At 44.0% G+C, this 16,471-nt stretch overlaps 1 protein-coding gene across 4 annotated transcripts in view; it reads left to right on the forward strand.

Annotated features, from left to right (window-relative positions):
- The window catches only part of LYSMD2 (LysM domain containing 2), a 34,919-nt gene that overhangs the window by 13,560 nt on the left and 4,888 nt on the right, over positions 1 to 16,471 (forward strand). Inside the window, exons 1-4 of one of the 4 annotated variants that reach the window (XR_004924913.2) lie at positions 7,403 to 7,517; positions 7,905 to 8,372; positions 8,792 to 8,912; positions 12,256 to 12,401. Coding sequence is in view for 2 of the 4 variants with exons in the window: in XM_036116636.2 (XP_035972529.1) it covers positions 8,100 to 8,372 (273 nt within the window). In the remaining 2 variants the exon portion in view is untranslated. Of the gene's footprint in view, positions 1 to 7,402; positions 7,518 to 7,904; positions 8,373 to 8,791; positions 8,913 to 12,255; positions 12,402 to 16,471 lie in introns of those variants that run through there. The other 3 variants (XM_036116638.2, XM_036116636.2, XM_036116637.2) reach the window with 3 other exon arrangements.

The following is a 16,471-nucleotide window of genomic DNA, read 5'->3' on the forward strand; positions in this document are numbered from 1 at the left end:
GTAATCCATCAGAAATTAGATTTTGTGTATGGTAAGAGATAGAGATCTACCATGTGGATGACCAGTTGTCCTGACATCATGTATTTCATACACCATTCCCCAGTGATCTGCAGTGCCCCCTGTGTCATGGGTGAGGTTCTCATACATTTGTGATTCTGGTTCTGGGTGCACTAGTGGTATTCATTAGTCTCCCAGCATGAATAACACCCTGTCCTAAATATTATAGCTTCATAATAATTCTTGATATCTGGTAGGGCAGTTTTCCTTTCCTTATTCTTTTTTTTTCTTTTTTAAAGATTTTATTTACTTGTTTTTGTGCACATGACGGGGGGAGGAGCAGAGGGAGAAGCAGACTCCCCGCTGAGCAGGGAGCCCAGTGCGGACTCCATCCCAGGACCCGGGATCATGACTTGAGCCGAAGGCAGATGCTTAACCAACTGAGCCACCCAGGTGCCCTTCCCTTTCCTTATTCTTCAGAAGCATCTTTGCTCTTCCACATCAAATTTAAAATTAGCCTGTCGTGTTTCTTGTAAACTCATATTGGGATATTAATTGCTGCTCCATAAAATATACAGGTGAATTTGAAGAGTATTGACCTTTTTTTATGATTTTGAATTTTCCTGGCATAGTTTTTTTTTTAATTTGTCTTCTTTAATGTATTTTAATGAATTTAAAATTTATGTCTTTATAAAGGTCTTGCTCATTTTTTCTTAGATTTATTCCTTGGTTCTATCTATTCTATCATATAATCTATCAGTGTTTTAATAGTAAGTCACCCTTGAATTTCTGGGATAAAGTCATCTTGTTCATGATGGATTATCTTTTGTATGCACTGTTATATTTGGCTTCATAATATCTTAAGATTCTTATATCCATGTTTCTTTTCTTTTTTTAAGTATTTTATTTATTGAGAGAGAGAGTGAGAGAGAATAGGAGCGGGGGGCAGTGGGCAGAGGGAGAGGGAGAAGCAGACTCCCCGCTGAGCAGAGAGCTGGGCACATATCTCGGGGCTCAATCCCAGGACCCTGGGATCATGACCTGAGCCTAAGGCAGCCACTTAACCAACTGAGCCACCCAGGCGCCCTGAACTGATCTGGTTTCTTTCTTTTTTTTTTTTTTTAAAGATTTTATTTATTTGACAGAGAGAGACATAGCGAGAGAGGGAACACAAGCAGGGGCAGTGGGAGAGGGAGAAGCAGGCTCCCCACTGAGCAGGGAGCCTGACGCGGGGCTCGATCCCAGGACCCTGGGATCATGACCTGAGCCGAAGGCAGATGCTTAACGACTGAGCCACCCAGGCACCCCCTGATCTGGTTTCTTAATGTTTATTGGAACTATTCAGACTTTCTATGACTTCATATATTAATTTAGGTTATTTATGGTTCTAGCTTTCAGTTCCCTCTTGTTTTGATACATAAGGCTGTCCCTTTTTTAAATTGCCAGCTTAGTTATGAATTTCATTTTAAAAATTAATCTAAATTAAAAATACTTGTAGTAGGAGGACTTCATGTAAGTTTAGACATTCTAGCTTGCTAGAACCAGAACTCTAGATATGTGCTTCTTCAACTTTACTAGATATTGTCATATAGCTCTTTAAAGTGGTTGCATCAGGTTATATTGCCAACACTGTTTGAGATTTCCTTTTGTTTGACAATTTCACCAGTACTAAGAATTGTCCAGTTGTTTAATTTTTGCCAATCTCGTGCCTATGGAATTGTAGTTTTAAATTGAATTTCTCTGCTTATTGGTAGCATTGAACATCTTCCCCTAGGTTTGTTGTCCATTTGAGTTTTATCTTCTGAAAAATTTTGACCATTTTTCTAGTGTTTGTCTTTTTATAACTCATAGGCTTCTTAATATATTCTGGATAATAATAGTTTGTCAGCTATATGTATTCAAATATATATTTTTCCATTTTATACCCTTCTATTCAAATTGTAAGGCACTTAAAAAAAAAAGATTTATTTATTTTAGAGAGAGAGTGAGGGGAGGGACAGAGGAAGAGAGAATCTTAAGCAGACTCTGTGCTGAGCACGGGGCCCAACATGGGGGTCAATCTCATGATCCTGAGATCACGACCTGAACTGAAACCAAGAGTCAGACATTTAACCAACTGTGCCACCCAGGTGCCCCTAAGGTACCCTTTAAGGCACAGAAATTTTTAATGTTGATATACAGAATTTACCAGTCTTTTTTTTCTTTGTAGTTTGTTATTTGGTATCTTGCTTAAGAGATCTTTTGTTATCCCAAGGTTATAAAGATACTGTTCTAAAAGCATTAAAGTTTGTTTTTCCCAATTATATCCTCAATCTGTAACTGATTTCAGTACATGGTATAAGAGAGAGCTCTAACTTGATTTTTTTTTTTCACATAACAGTGCCAACAGCATTTATTGCCATACATTAACTTTCTCTGATATGTATGGGCCTGTTTCTGGGCTTCCTTTGTTGTTCCTTTGTTATATTTGTCTATCCTGGCAGTATTACTGCCATGGTATAGTTCTCATTGCTGCATCGTAAATCTTGATGGCTGTGAAGGTAAGTCCCTCTTCCTCATTCTTCTTCAGGAAATGTCTTGCTCTTCTTAGCTCTTGGTCTTACTTTAAGATAAGACTGTCACGTCCTTTGAAGAATCCTATAGGGATTTTTTTGGAATTTCAATGAGTTTATATATTAGTTTGGGAAGGAAATGATATTTTCATTATTTTTCATCTTCTCATCCATAAACATGGTATATCTCTGCTTTTATTTCCATCTTCTTTTGTATTTTTTAGTAGAATTTTATAGTTTTTCTATGTAAAGCATGCTTTCCTCTTCTTAACTTTATTCCTAAATTTTTTTTTTTTTTTTGGTATCTAATCTTTTCCACAACTATATTTTCTGATTGGTTGATGCAATTGATATTTGCATATTGATTTTTCTGCCTTATAGCTTTGAAGTTTGAACAGTTCCAATGCAGATGTTATTTGTATTGGCTGTAAACATTTTAGTGTTGTCTATTATCAATAAACAACAGTTTATTTCTTATCAATCTTCCTTTCCCTTTCTCCTCCTTTTTCTTAGTGCATTGGCTAGGGACTCCAGAATAAAATTAAATAGAAGCAGTAATAGAAGGCTTCCTTTTCTGGGGTGCCTGGGTGGCTCAGCTGGTTGGGCATCCAACTCTTGGTTTTGGCTCAGATTCTGATCTCACGGGTGGTGAGACTGAGCCCCACGTCACGCTCTCTATTCAGTGGGAGTCTGCTTGGATATTCTGTCCTTCTGCCCCTTCCCCTGCTCATGCTTTCTCTCTCTCTCTAGAATAAATAAATAAATCCTTAAAAAAGAAAGGCTTCCTTTTCTTATTCTTGACCTCAAAGAAAATGCTTCTTTTTTTAAATTTAAATTTAAATTTAAATTTAATTTAATTAATTAATTTATTTTTAAAGTAAGCTCCATGCCCAGCATGGGGCCCAATGCAGGGGTTGAACTCAACCCTGAGATCAAGAGTCAGACACTTAACCAACTGAGCCACCCAGGCTCCCCCAAAGGAGATGCTTCTAATGCTTCACTATTAATTGTGAGGTTTGCTCTGTGTTGTAGGTAGATACACAAAACACCAATATTGAAGTTCTGGTTGAAGAAGGAGAAATAAATATACAAAAAATTCATCCTTGGGGCTCCTGGGTGGCTCAGTCAGTTAAGCATCTGCCTTCGGCTCATGTCATGATCCTGGGGTCTGGGGATTGAACCTCACGTTGGGCTCCCAGCTCAGTGGGGAGCCTACTTCTCCCTCTCCCTGCTCCCCCTGCTTGTGCTCTCTGTCAAATAAATAAATAAAACCTTTAAAAAAATTCATTCTAAGCCATAAATTATAGATATTAACTTTTATTATTTAGATTATGGAGAATTCAATATAAAACTTACAGGAAGATTTTTTTTTTTTCAACCGTCAGTTTTTTGTTTTTTTTTGTTTTATTTTTATTTTTTTATTGTTATGTTAATCCCCATACATTACATCATTAGTTTTAGATATAGTGTTCCATGATTCAGTGTTTGTGCATAACACCCAGTGCTCCATGCAGAACGTGCCCTCCTCAATACCCATCACCAGGCTAACCCATCCCCCCACCCCCCTCCCCTCTAGAACCCTCAGTTTGTTTTTCAGAGTCCATCGTCTCTCATGGTTCTTCTCCCCCTCCGATGTCCCCCCCTTCATTCTTCCCCTCCTGCTACATTCTTCTTCTTCTTTTTTTCTTTCTTAACATATATTGCATTATTTGTTTCAGAGGTACAGATCTGAGATTCAACAGTCTTGCACAATTCACAGCGCTTACCAGAGCACATACCCTCCCCAGTGTCCATCACCCAGTCACCCCATCCCTCCCACCCCACCCCCCACTCCAGCAACCCTCAGTTTGTTTCCTGAGATTAAGAATTCCTCATATCAGTGAGGTCATATGATACATGTCTTTCTCTGTTTGACTTATTTCGCTCAGCATAATACCCTCCAGTTCCATCCACGTCGTTGCAAATGGCAAGATCTCATTCCTTTTGATGGCTGCATAATATTCCATTGTATATATAATACCACATCTTCTTTATCCATTCATCTGTTGATGGACATCTTGGCTCTTTCCACGGTTTGGCTATTGTGGACATTGCTGCTATAAACATCGGGGTGCACGTATGCTTTCGGGTCCCTACTTTTCTATCTTTGGGGTAAATACCCAGTAGTGCAATTGCTGGATCGTATGGTAGCTCTATTTTCAACTTTTTGAGGAACCTCCATACTGTTTTCCAGAGTGGCTGCACCAGCTTGCATTCCCACCAACAGTGTAGGAGGGTTCCCCTTTCTCTGCATCCCCGCCAACATCTGTCATTTCCTGACTTGTTAATTTTAGCCATTCTGACTGGTGTGAGGTGGTATCTCATTGAGGTTTTGATTTGGATTTCCCTGATGCCGAGCGATATTGAACACTTTTTCATGTGTCTGTTGGCCATTTGGATGTCTTCTTTGGAAAAATGTCTGTTCATGTCTTCTGCCCATTTCTTGATTGGATTCTTTGTTCTTTTGGTGTTGAGTTTGATGAGTTCTTTATAGATTTTGGATACTAGCCCTTTATCTGATATGTCATTTGCAAATATCTTCTCCCATTCTGTCAGTTGTCTTTTGGTTTTGTTGACTGTTTCCTTTGCTGTGCAAAAACTTTTTATCTTGATGAAGTCCCAATAGTTCATTTTTGCCCTTGCTTCCCTTGCCTTTGGCGATGTTTCTAGGAAGAAGTTGCTGCGGCTGAGGTCGAAGAGGTTGCTGCCTGTGTTCTCCAACTTACAGGAAGATTAAATATTTGGAAACAGCCCCAATATCTAAGGAAAAAACTCACAAAGAACCCTAACTATAAAATATCAAACAAGTATTAATTCAAGCTGATTAATTCCTGAGATCTACAAGAAATTCTAGTGAAGATCACAAAAAGGAATCATGGAGAAAATACTGAGAATTGTGTAGGATTTATTTCAGAGCATTTTATAACTGTTTTGGAGGTGTTTTATGATACAGGATTTCTTAGGGCAGGAGAAGTTGAAAATAACTGGGGACAGCTTAGAAACTTGTCCTTCTGAGAGGGAGGTAGTATGGCTTTTGAATCTCTTTGTATTTTTGTTGGTACTTTTTTTTTTTCTTGCATTTTTACAGAGGCCTTGGTCATTTGTAAAGTAGTTAAGTGATCATCACCTAGCCTTTTTCCTACTTGGCTCATTTTCTGCCCCATATTTTAGGTACCAACTGTTCTATCTTTTGGTATTCTCTGACTTCTCAAAGTCATCTTCCTGGTTTCTTATTTAGGCCTCTTTCACCCCTTTAATTTAGCACTTCCCAAATTGCTGAAATTCTGAGAAAGAGGGGTTCCGTGGTCAAATGAGTCTGGGAAATACAGTGTTAAGCCAAACCTAATAGCTTACTTTACTGCAGGCCTTCTAGAACCTTCAGTATTCTAATGTGCATTGTGAATCTCCAAAAGGGAAATATAGCTTGTAGTGTTTCCCCAATTAATTGACCATTGAACTTCTTCCAAAGAACACCTAATAACACCTCATATAACCCAGTTCATTACTCTTCAAATAAAAACTTCTGGTTCTTGTAAACTTTTCCTTAGTGGAAGACATGTTATATGCTTTCTCACTACTAGGTTGTGAATTCTTTGAGGACAATTTCTTTTTCTTGAAGTATTTTCTGATCTCATTATACATTAAAACTCTGGCATTCTTCCTCTCTTCTAGTTCCTGGGATGGGCACAATGGATACCACTCAAGAGTTCATGTATGGCACAATCTTGCTAAATAATCCAATTTAGCTTTCGGGATCTTTGTCCTACACCTCAGTTCAACTACTTTTGATGCTTTATTGAAGCCTCTGAGCTAGGCATTGCTGGTGCTAAAAAGATGAGTAAGATCTAGTTACACCTCACTGGAGAACATGTAGAGGAAATAAGCATATGACACAAAACACAAGTTAAATGCTAAACAAGAGGTACAAACTACCTTGGGGTTCAATGGAGAAACAATAACAACTGGGTGGTTAGGGAAGGGAGACACATGGGAAGAATCAGAAAAGATTTCTTGGAGGATGTATCATGTGGGATGGGCCTTAAATTTTTTAAAAATACAGACAGGGTATAGAAGAGTGGCATTAGAGGTGGGGATGTATAGCATATGCAAACAGGAAGGTAGGGAAGAGGGGCAAGTTCAAGTGGTTCTGTCTGGCAGGATGTGCACAGGATAAGTTGTAGATGGGATATGATCAGAGCATGGATAATAAAAATAGAAAGAATACTTTGGGTGCCAATGTGAGTTATGTTAATGCTGCTGTCCTCACGGAGCCATTGAAGAATTTTTGAGTGGGAGGGTGATGTGAGGACCACTTGCTCCTCTCCCATCCTTTGTGGTGTCTCCAAGCTCCAGTGTCTTTGCCTCTGTCCAGCTCAGCGACATATAGAAACTTCAGCCAATGAATTAAACTTCCAGTCTCCTGACTTGCATATTGGGTACCTCCTCTTGCAGAGCTGTCCAGAGTACAACAGAAACCATGGCGGCTCACTCTAGTAAATGCATACCCCCTCTATGTAGAATACTGTCAGAAGCCAGCACGTTGAGGAGAGAGTGTTCAGATGAAGAATAGAGATAAGAGGCCATCAGTAGATTTAATGATAATACTTTGTGGAGTTATGATTTCAGTGTCTTAAAGAGAAAACTGATAAGAAAAAAAGATGGGTGCAGATAGTAAATTTTAAGTAGCGAGCCACGAGAATGGATATAGCTAGTGAGCCTGGAAAATTGTATCTAGTCACTCGTTCCAGGCAGCCCAGAACTAAAATTGGCGCGGGGGGGGGGGGGGCAGGCAGTGAAGAGTGAAACCCAAACAGCTGGAGGGTTGGTTTGAGGTCACCCACCTGGTGTAATGTTCAAAGGCCTATCCCTCCTGCTGTAATGTTGAAAGGCCCGGACCCTCCTGGCTCTTCAGATAGGCCTGGAGAAACGGTGTGTGTTTAATGGCCTCAATGTTTTCTGTGACGTGGACTTTGAGGTCATCAGGGCAGTCGGGTGGGGGGAGGGCAGTACCCTTTATGGGAGAGCTTGGAGGTCTGAGAAAGCTGGCGCCTGCTGGGGAATCAATATAGGAAGCAGAGCAAAGCTTTGGTGTTTTGCAGTGGTCGGGGCAGGGCTCTCTAGAACCTGTGGGCATGCCGCAGGGCTCCACCGGCTCCGAGGACGCCTGAGGATGGCCCCCCGTAGCCCCCGCGGCCGCGGGCGTTAGTGCGCCCCGCTTCCTCGCACCGCAGGGCCTGCCCCGCACCGGCGAGCAGGGTGGAGCCGCGGCGCTCGGCCCGGCGGCTGCGGGATCTCGTCTCGCTCTTCCGCTTGCAGGTGCGCCCGGGGAAGGCGGGACGCGCAGGAGGGGGCGCCCGCCATGCCCGGCCCGCAGCTCCGCGTCGCGGCCTCCAGCCCGCCGCCCCCGCGAAACGGCCATCCGCAGCCCCTGTGAGGAGGAAGAAGAGGCGGCGGCGCACAAGGCGCCGCCCCCTTGGCGAGCTTCGCGACCTGGCGGCCTCCGCAGGACCCATGGCGGATTCCTCGCCCGCGCTCTCCCTGCGGGAAGGCGGCCCCCGAGCGCCCCGGCCCTCGGCCCCCTCGCCGCCGCCGCGCTCGCGCTCGGGCTCCGAGTCCGAGGAGGCCGAGCTGTCACTGAGCCTGGCCCGCACCAAGACCCGCTCGTACGGCAGCACGGCCAGCGTGCGGGCGCCGCTGGGCGCCGGCGTCATCGAGCGCCATGTGGAGCACCGGGTCCGCGCCGGCGATACGCTGCAGGGCATCGCGCTCAAGTACGGAGTCACGGTGAGCAGGGCGCGCCGCGGCGGCGAGGGCCGGCGGCACGGGCGGGGGCTCGGGGCGGGGTACGGAGCCCCGGGGGTCGCGCGGGCGGCCATCTGGCCCCCGGCGCCCGCCTGGCGCGCGCTGAGGGCCGCGGTAGGGGTCGCCGAAGGTGGCTCTGTAGCCAGAGGGGCAGGCCGCCGAGGCTCCCTCCCCAGGTAGGTGCATCGAGTTCCCGGTGTCCCGCCCAGACTCGGCCCAGATCCGTGAGGAAGGCCAAAGAGCACCAGGGAGCCACGTTCACCCGATGTTCAGTCCAGATCACACTACCGTAGTGCATATTTACTCAAAGCCCAGCTGAGGTGTGGACTCAGGCAGAGAATTTTGTTTTCTCTGTAAACAAGCGCTGTGATGAGTCAGCGATGGTACATTTGTTTCCGCAGGATGGTTCTGGTTTTTATCGATTATGCTGCTTTATTTAGAAGTGAAATTACACCCCTGGGCTCACTGGCAACCGTGAATGTGACACCTGTCGCTAAGCTGCAGCCCAGAACTGGGGTCTAGGTGAGCTGGAGAGCTGTGTTTATTATAAATTTATAAGTGTGTTTGTCCTAAGTATATTGCATTACACCTCTGGGAAGAACATGGAAACTTGAGGGAGCATATTGTCTCATTAAAATTACTTATAATTAACTCTGAGCCATGTGATGGCCTTTTTGCATTTGAGTTCTGTATCAGTTTTCAGTGTTCTTACCTGAAACACCTTAGACACGAATGGGAAGAAAGACGATCTTATCTGTATCTTTCTCTTGAAGTGAAACTTTCTGGCCCTGTACAGAATGATAGAGACTAATTTATTTTGCACCTTCTAGCTGATACTCTATGTTTACCTAGCAGGTCATTTAAACATTGTGAGACCAGGGATCTTGCTGTGCCGACATATACAGATAGTATCATGCCATGGATAGTCCCTTTCCCTCTGCCTAGGAGTTTCTAAATGCGAACATAGAACTGCAGTTCTTATGCACATCAATAGGGCCTGGTTTTGGGTGAGGGCCAGAGGAAAGCAGAGCTGGGGAATATCGTAGCTACCTTCTGCTGAATGCCTGCTGCGTGCCAGGCATTACGTTTGTCCTGTTCCATCTTGTTTTTATTCAATTTGATTTTCCTAATGAGCCTTGGAGGTAGGTGTAATTAACCTTTTTACAGATGGGAAGACGGATGAGAGGTAAGGATATTATCTAAGTATGTTTATTCATTGAGAGCAGCTTGAATTAGCACAGTGATAAAGCATTTGCTTTTATCTAGATACTACTTCTGATTTCCATCCTATTTCTATCCTAGTCTTATCAAGAGCTCTCTTAGCATCTTGGTTACTGAAGAAGGAAGGTCTCTTCTGTATGGTTTCTATATGTCCTACCTCCTGGGCCAGGGTGACTGCACCAGGAATCCATGATATCTAGAGAAGTGTTATTTCCCTGGTTCCTACCCACAGCAGTCTATAGAGCCCAGTGCCCTCCATGGCTGCACTTGAGTGGCTTAGGGCTCCTAAACATCTGCTCACAGCAGTTCTCTACCTTTATCAAATGCTTTCTAATCTATGTTTTTGCTTACTATAGATCCTGTTACTCATAACCTTATCACCCCTTTTGGTTAAAGTGTAAACCAGATTTTTCACTACTTTCATAAAGACTTGATTTTAAGATGTTAAGCTAAAGTATAACGAATGGGGAACTATAGTGTAATAGCCACAAATAGTCTCAACTACAGCACTATTGATATTATGGACCCTATAATTCTTTGGGGTTGTTGCTAGGGTTGTGTTGTGCATTGTAGGATGTTTAATAGCATCTCTGCCCTCTGCCTGTTAGATGCCAGGAAGGCCCCTAACCCCCAACCCCCATCCAGACATTGCCAAATGTTCCCTAGGAAGAAACTCACTCTTCATTGAGAACCACTGGTTTATTACATGTGTATCATTTACTTTAGGCCCTGAACTATAGTTGATGAAATATTTAGATTCCGTAGAACCAGTGAAAGTGATAATTCTTACTGTAACAGTGAAGTGATATTATTGCTTTAATAGACAAATATTAATTGGATTTACTCATTGTAAATTGAGATTTTAGGTGGAAGCTAAAAAGGCAGAAAAGTTTTTTTCTTTCCCTGACTGAACGGAAAGAAGTTGAATTAGTTAAGTTTCTAATATTGACTACCAAGATCATAAGCATATTTAAATTATTGTTTAAAGGAGTTGGTGATGATATGTTGGAGATTTAGAGACCCAAGGCAGTGCACCTGGAAATTAAGACTCAGTCCAGGCAAACATTTGAATTTAACATCCCACGTCTGGCAAGAGCCGAGCATGGCTCTGCTGTCTTACTTAGAGGAGCAGGAACTCTCAGAGAAGCCTGTCTGCTGATGACAGCTCTCCAGCCCCCCAGCTGGGAGTCCAGGCAGGACTCCAGTCCCTCAGCACGGAGAGACTGGTAAGAGCCAGTAGTATTTTAGATAGAGGGATGTTCCCAGAACAAAGACTCTGACAAGGTGTGACGGTGGAGGTCTGGTTTTCCACCCTGGGTTTCCGGGGGAACAAATTGGAAACTGGCTATCTGAAGTGGTGCTCAATGGCTAGCAGCAGGGTACATCCCAAGATGTGGGGGGAGAGAGGTGTTCCTCCAACTTGCCTGGCTAGCAGAATGCCCTGGGGCAAACTAAAAATAAAGAATCCTAACTGACCTTGAGCCTACTGAATCAGAATATTCAGAAAAGGAGCCCAGGAATCTTCATGTTTTACAAGCATGGCCTGTTTCTTGTTCCCAAAGCACTGTCCTTCCTGGGGTCTTAGCACTTGCTGTTCCATCTATATGGAACACTCTTTCCCTGATAGCTGCATGGAAGGTTCACTTCATGGGTGTATGACCTGTGCAGTCACACAGGGCCCCGTGCTTAGAAGAGCCCTGCAGTGCACTTGGTGTCATGCTCTACTATTGCCAACTTGAAAAAAGAATTGTTTAAATATTTTATTTATTCGTTTGAGAGAGGGAGAGAGAGAGAAAACATGAACAGAGGGGAGAGGCAGAGAGAGAAGGAGAAGCAGACACCCCCCTGAGCAGGGAGCCTGATGCAGGTCTCGATCCCAAGGACCTGGAGATCACGACCTGAGCCGAAGGCAGCTGCTTAACCATCTGAGCCACCCAGGGGCCCCGCCATCTTGAAATTTTTAATATTTCGTGAACAAGGGCCCCACGTTTGCACTTTTCACCGGGCCCTGCAAATTATGTGGCTGACCTTGGCTATGTGACTTGCTCCCTCACTGACTTCAAGTTCTTGCTTACATGTCTCCTCCATGAGGCCTTCCTGACTGTGCTCTGTCAAATTACAGCCCTCCTCCTTTCCCCCTTCCCCTTGCCTGCCTTGTTTTCCCAACACTGTTTATTGTTCATCTCATTTTCCTTTTTTTTTTTTCCAGCTTCTATCTTTTTGCTAATACATTAGTGAATAAATAGAAATCCGTGCCCTCATGGAGCTTATAATTTAGTCAGTGGAGACAGAAAGTAAACAAAAGAAATATGTTATATGTCAGGGATTGACAAGCAAAATGAAAGAAAATTAAGCAGGGAGAGGAGAGAAGGAGGGCTAGTGGAGGTGGCTGTAATTTAAAATGATGTGACCACAAAGACCTCACAGAGAAGGAGGCAAGGGGGTGGGTGGGGGGCATGCAGATATCTGTGAAGAACATTCCAGGCAGCAGGAACAGCGAGTGATGCAAAGGCCCTGAGGTGGGAACATAATTGGCAAGTTCCAGGAACAATGTACCTGGCACTTAGAATGCAATAGCGTGTATTTGGACCAGATCATTTCGGGCCTTGAAAGCCGTTATAAGAACTTTGGCTCTTTCTCTGAGTGAGCTGGAACGCGTTGGAGGAATTTGAACAGAAGAATGGCGTGATCTGATTTGGATCCCTCTGGCTGCGGCTTTGAGCACACACTGTAGCGGGGCGAGTGCCAAGGCAGCGAGACCAGAAGGATGAAGGCTTTGTAATAATGCAGGTAAGAAGATGGCAGCTTGGAACAAAGCAGTGGAGAAGGAAGTGGTGGGAAGCTGTTGGAGTCTAGATGATTTGTTGATGCGCTGTATATTTTCTGCTTATTTGTTTACTGTTTCATTTGAGTATCTCTGCCTGAGAGATGGGCCCAGGGATCAAGGAGGCTTCTCTATAGGAAAGAAGAATGCGGATGTTGGAGAACCTGGCCAGGCCTGACGCCTGATGGATGCCAGTTCTTCTGCCAGTGCCTTAGAAAATATCTGAAGGACCCTTCCCACGTCACTTTTAAAGTCATTATTAGTTATTAATAACCGGCATTTATTATTATTTTTTTACCTGTTTTTATTGAGCCTGGTTTGTTTGAGTCCTTGTGCTCTATGCTACAGGATGATACGTGCTTTCCTCTTATTATTCATGGTGAGTTTGTCTACTCCTGCTTTCCACCAGCCTGTAGCTACTCGAGAAGCCAGGCTGCTCGTCTCACTCATCACCGTACATTCTGTGCCTAGCCTGGGTCTGGCACATGGCGGGCCCTCCACGTATGTATGGACCTAATCCACAGGCCTGCCTGGAGTGAAATCACTGGGCCCTGGAGTTGAGCAGACCCTGAAAGACGAAGCCCAGGGTAGGGGCTGAGTGACTGGAATTGCAAAGTGTAATTTAAGGCTGGCTCTCCAGCCTAAGGAAAGATTGGTGCTGGTTTGCTCCCCTTCTACCAGCAGGGAGTCTTGACATTGAATTAAACATAGGTTTACATTTGAGCATCTCTACCAAAGCAGCATTTGAGGAAGTGGTCTGGGAAACTGAAACTATTTGGGCTGAGTTGAGAAACTATTAAATACCGTGTCGATCTCAGACACGAATTTGCTTGGGCTGGAATTTCCCTGGCTGTGCCTGTCTCTTCTGAGACATTTAGGTCCTTTCCCTAACCCAGTGTTCTAGATTTAGCTATGGCCTTTGTGGTGATCCTAGCTCCTCTCAGTTGGATGCAAGCTTCAGGAGGAAACTCACCGGCTCCAGGCAGCCACTGTGAACTTTTTGTTTGGAAACCCTGGAAAAACATTCAGAAAACAGTATACAAACTAAAAGTGAGCAGGAGGCAGTGAGGAGACCTATTATTTGCATAAACTTTCTCATTGTCTCTTTGCTTCCTCCTGGTAGCTTGCCTGCCCTCTCGCCCCTCCAGAGGCCACGTTGCTTCCAGTGCCCTCAATCACTTCCTGTCCGGTTTTATTCCCAGGGTCTTCTCACTTTCTTCCAGTGAGCTGCTAAACCTAGTTGCTTAACATTTCCCCGAACAGAAGTCACCTTGCTGAGAAAAGGTGAAATAATTGTCATTTTAGGGACAACAAGGGTTGTGAATTAGAAATGTAAGTATATGTAAATCTTTTGTGTTCATAACTTTAGGCCCTGCTGCTGGTAGAAATTGTTGATCCTTGCTGATCAAAGGCAAGAGAACTATAAATAAATAATGCAACATGTAGTGAGAAGTATGGTAAAATAGCCTTTAGTAGCTTGGGGTTTAATAGATTCTCATATATTCTTTTTATTTTTTATTTTTTTTTTTTTTTTGGGGGGAGGGGCAGAGGAAGAATCCTCATGTATTCTTTTTTTAAAAAAGTTTCATTGAGGGGCGCCTGGGTGGCTCAGTCAGTTAAGCATCTGCCTTCGACTCAGGTCATGGAGAAAAGGATCATAATATCTTCTAGGAGTTCTAATTTACTGTTCTCTGCTTTATGTGTTCCTAACACGACCCAGGTCAGCATTGGGACTGTGCCAGAAAACTGCAATTTTCAAAGTCTGTAACAAATCAAATCCTTGTGCTATCCAAAACTTGAAGCAGCTGTAGTTATTCTATGTATGATTTCAGCTCAAATCATAATCTTGGGGTCCTGGGATTGAGCCCCGAGTCAGGCTCTGAGCTCAGCGAGGAGTCTGCTTGGAATTCTCTCTCCCTCTGCCCCTCCCCACTCTCATGTGTGCACCTCTTCCCCCCCTCCCTGCTCTCTAAAATAAATAAATAAATAAAATCTTTAAAAATAAATAAATAAAATAAAATCCAGTTTTTTACCTTGGCATCCAAGGCCCAATGTGGCCTAGAGTTTTGCTCATTACTCCCTATACTTCAGCCGCACTGTTTTTTTCCTGTGCTGGGGTCTTGCAACTGCTCTTTCTCACTAGAATGCTGCTTCCCCTCCCCCCCCCACCGGCTTTTTGCTTGGCTAGTTTATTCCTTAACTTTATTATGAGTCCAGAGTTTGCAACCTGTTCAGTTGGTTCAATCCAGCACTCGTAAAGGAAAACAAGTTAAGATCAAATTTATCACCTTTGGGGGGAAAAAGAAAACATAGAGCTTGCACACCTCAGGGCAGTGACAACATATAATGTTAATTATCTGGGGTTGGTTTCATGAAATTTTTTTTTATATATTCTTACTTTGTAGGAGAAATATTTTTTATTGTGAGAAATTCCTGCTTCCTTCTCATTTGCTGAATAAATACATGTTAGAATCTGCCTTTACTTGTTACTTTCTCACTTTTAACCAGTAATAATAAGATAGCAACTATTATCATTATCTTTTTTGAGGGCTTCCTGGGGGCTATGCATTATCCTAAATACTTTACAAAGCCAGGATTTGAACCCAGAAAGTATGGCCCCAGAGCCCCTGTTTCTAACTACTACCTTGTATTAGGCTCATTTCATCTTCAGACTCAAATCTGCCATCCTTAGATTGGTCCCCACCTTGATGCTAACTGTCTGGGTATCCCCGGTGTCCCTGATGCTGTATCCCGTCTAGACTATAGGGTGAATGTACACCTTAAATGCTTGCTGATGATACTGAGATGGAGACAGCATAGTCTCTGACTTCAGGAAGCTCATAGGCTAAAGAGGCAATTCTATGGGTGAATCAATGGGATGATATACAAGAACTAAGGGAACCCTGCCCTCATTCCCTGTGCTCCTTGACTATACCCAGCTGTTGACTCAGTTACCTTGTCTTGTGGTCCCCGTCATTGGCCCTTCACCTAGCTGTGATGGGCTGTCTTGTTTTGAATGATAGATGTATGGGTCAAGGTTCTGACAGGAAACAGATAGTGGGCGTGGGGGTGTGTGGCCAAAGAGAATTTAGTGAAAGAACATTTACAGAAGTATGAGCAGGGCTGAGGGAACCACCAAGGGATGGTGAAGCACCTGAGACTAGCAACAGCAGGGAGACATTACCCCAAGGCTTGAAGGGCAAGGGGAAGAAGTGGCATACCCCACACGAGGAAGGCTGGAGCCGTGGATGAGGGAGCGGTTACCTGGCAGGAACTCTGCCATAGAGGAGTGCAGCCACTGGAGACATGGTGCTGTATCTTTCTGCTCATGACTTCCTTTGGAACACCCACTGGCAGTCCAAGGACAAGGGGGCTTAGGTAATGCAGTTCTTAAGAGGTCAGTCTCCTGGGGTTCAGAACAGGCTCAAGAAGAGTTGGGGATGGATTGGTGGTGGGGGTGTATTGAAAGAGTCACTAGCACAGCAGATGATTTATTGTCCCTTTCTGGTTACTTCCCTGGGTTAATCTTTTTTTTTTTTTTTTTAAGTTTTTATTTATTTATTAGAGAGAGAGAGTGAGAGAGAGAGAGAGAGAGCGAGCACAAGCCAGGGGGAGAGGCAGAGGGAGATCAGACTCCCCGCCGAGCAGGGAGCCTGATGTGGTGCTCAGTCCCAGGACCCTGGGATCATGACCTGAGCCAAAGGCAGATGCTTAACCGGCTGAGCCACTCAGGCGCCCCTGGGTTCATCTTTATGCCTATTCCTCTGACCTGTTTTAATGAATTCATCCATCCATCCATCTATCCATCCTTCTATCCTAAGCACTTCATGTGTAAAGGTCTTTGTTAGCCCCAGGGAAGATAGAGAAATAAAAGTGCTTGTCCTGAAGGAATTCACAGTTTATGCTTGATATTCTCAGCCCTGCCTCGGCACTCAGATCTGGTGTTCCTGTCAGTTTCTGTCCTCCATCATTATTCTCAGAAAATAATAGACCCCTGCCAATAAGCATTTTGAAGAGCACTGTATCAATGAAGGTT

This window comes from Halichoerus grypus, chromosome 8, assembly GCF_964656455.1.
Source record: "Halichoerus grypus chromosome 8, mHalGry1.hap1.1, whole genome shotgun sequence".
Lineage (NCBI taxonomy): Eukaryota > Metazoa > Chordata > Mammalia > Carnivora > Phocidae > Halichoerus > Halichoerus grypus.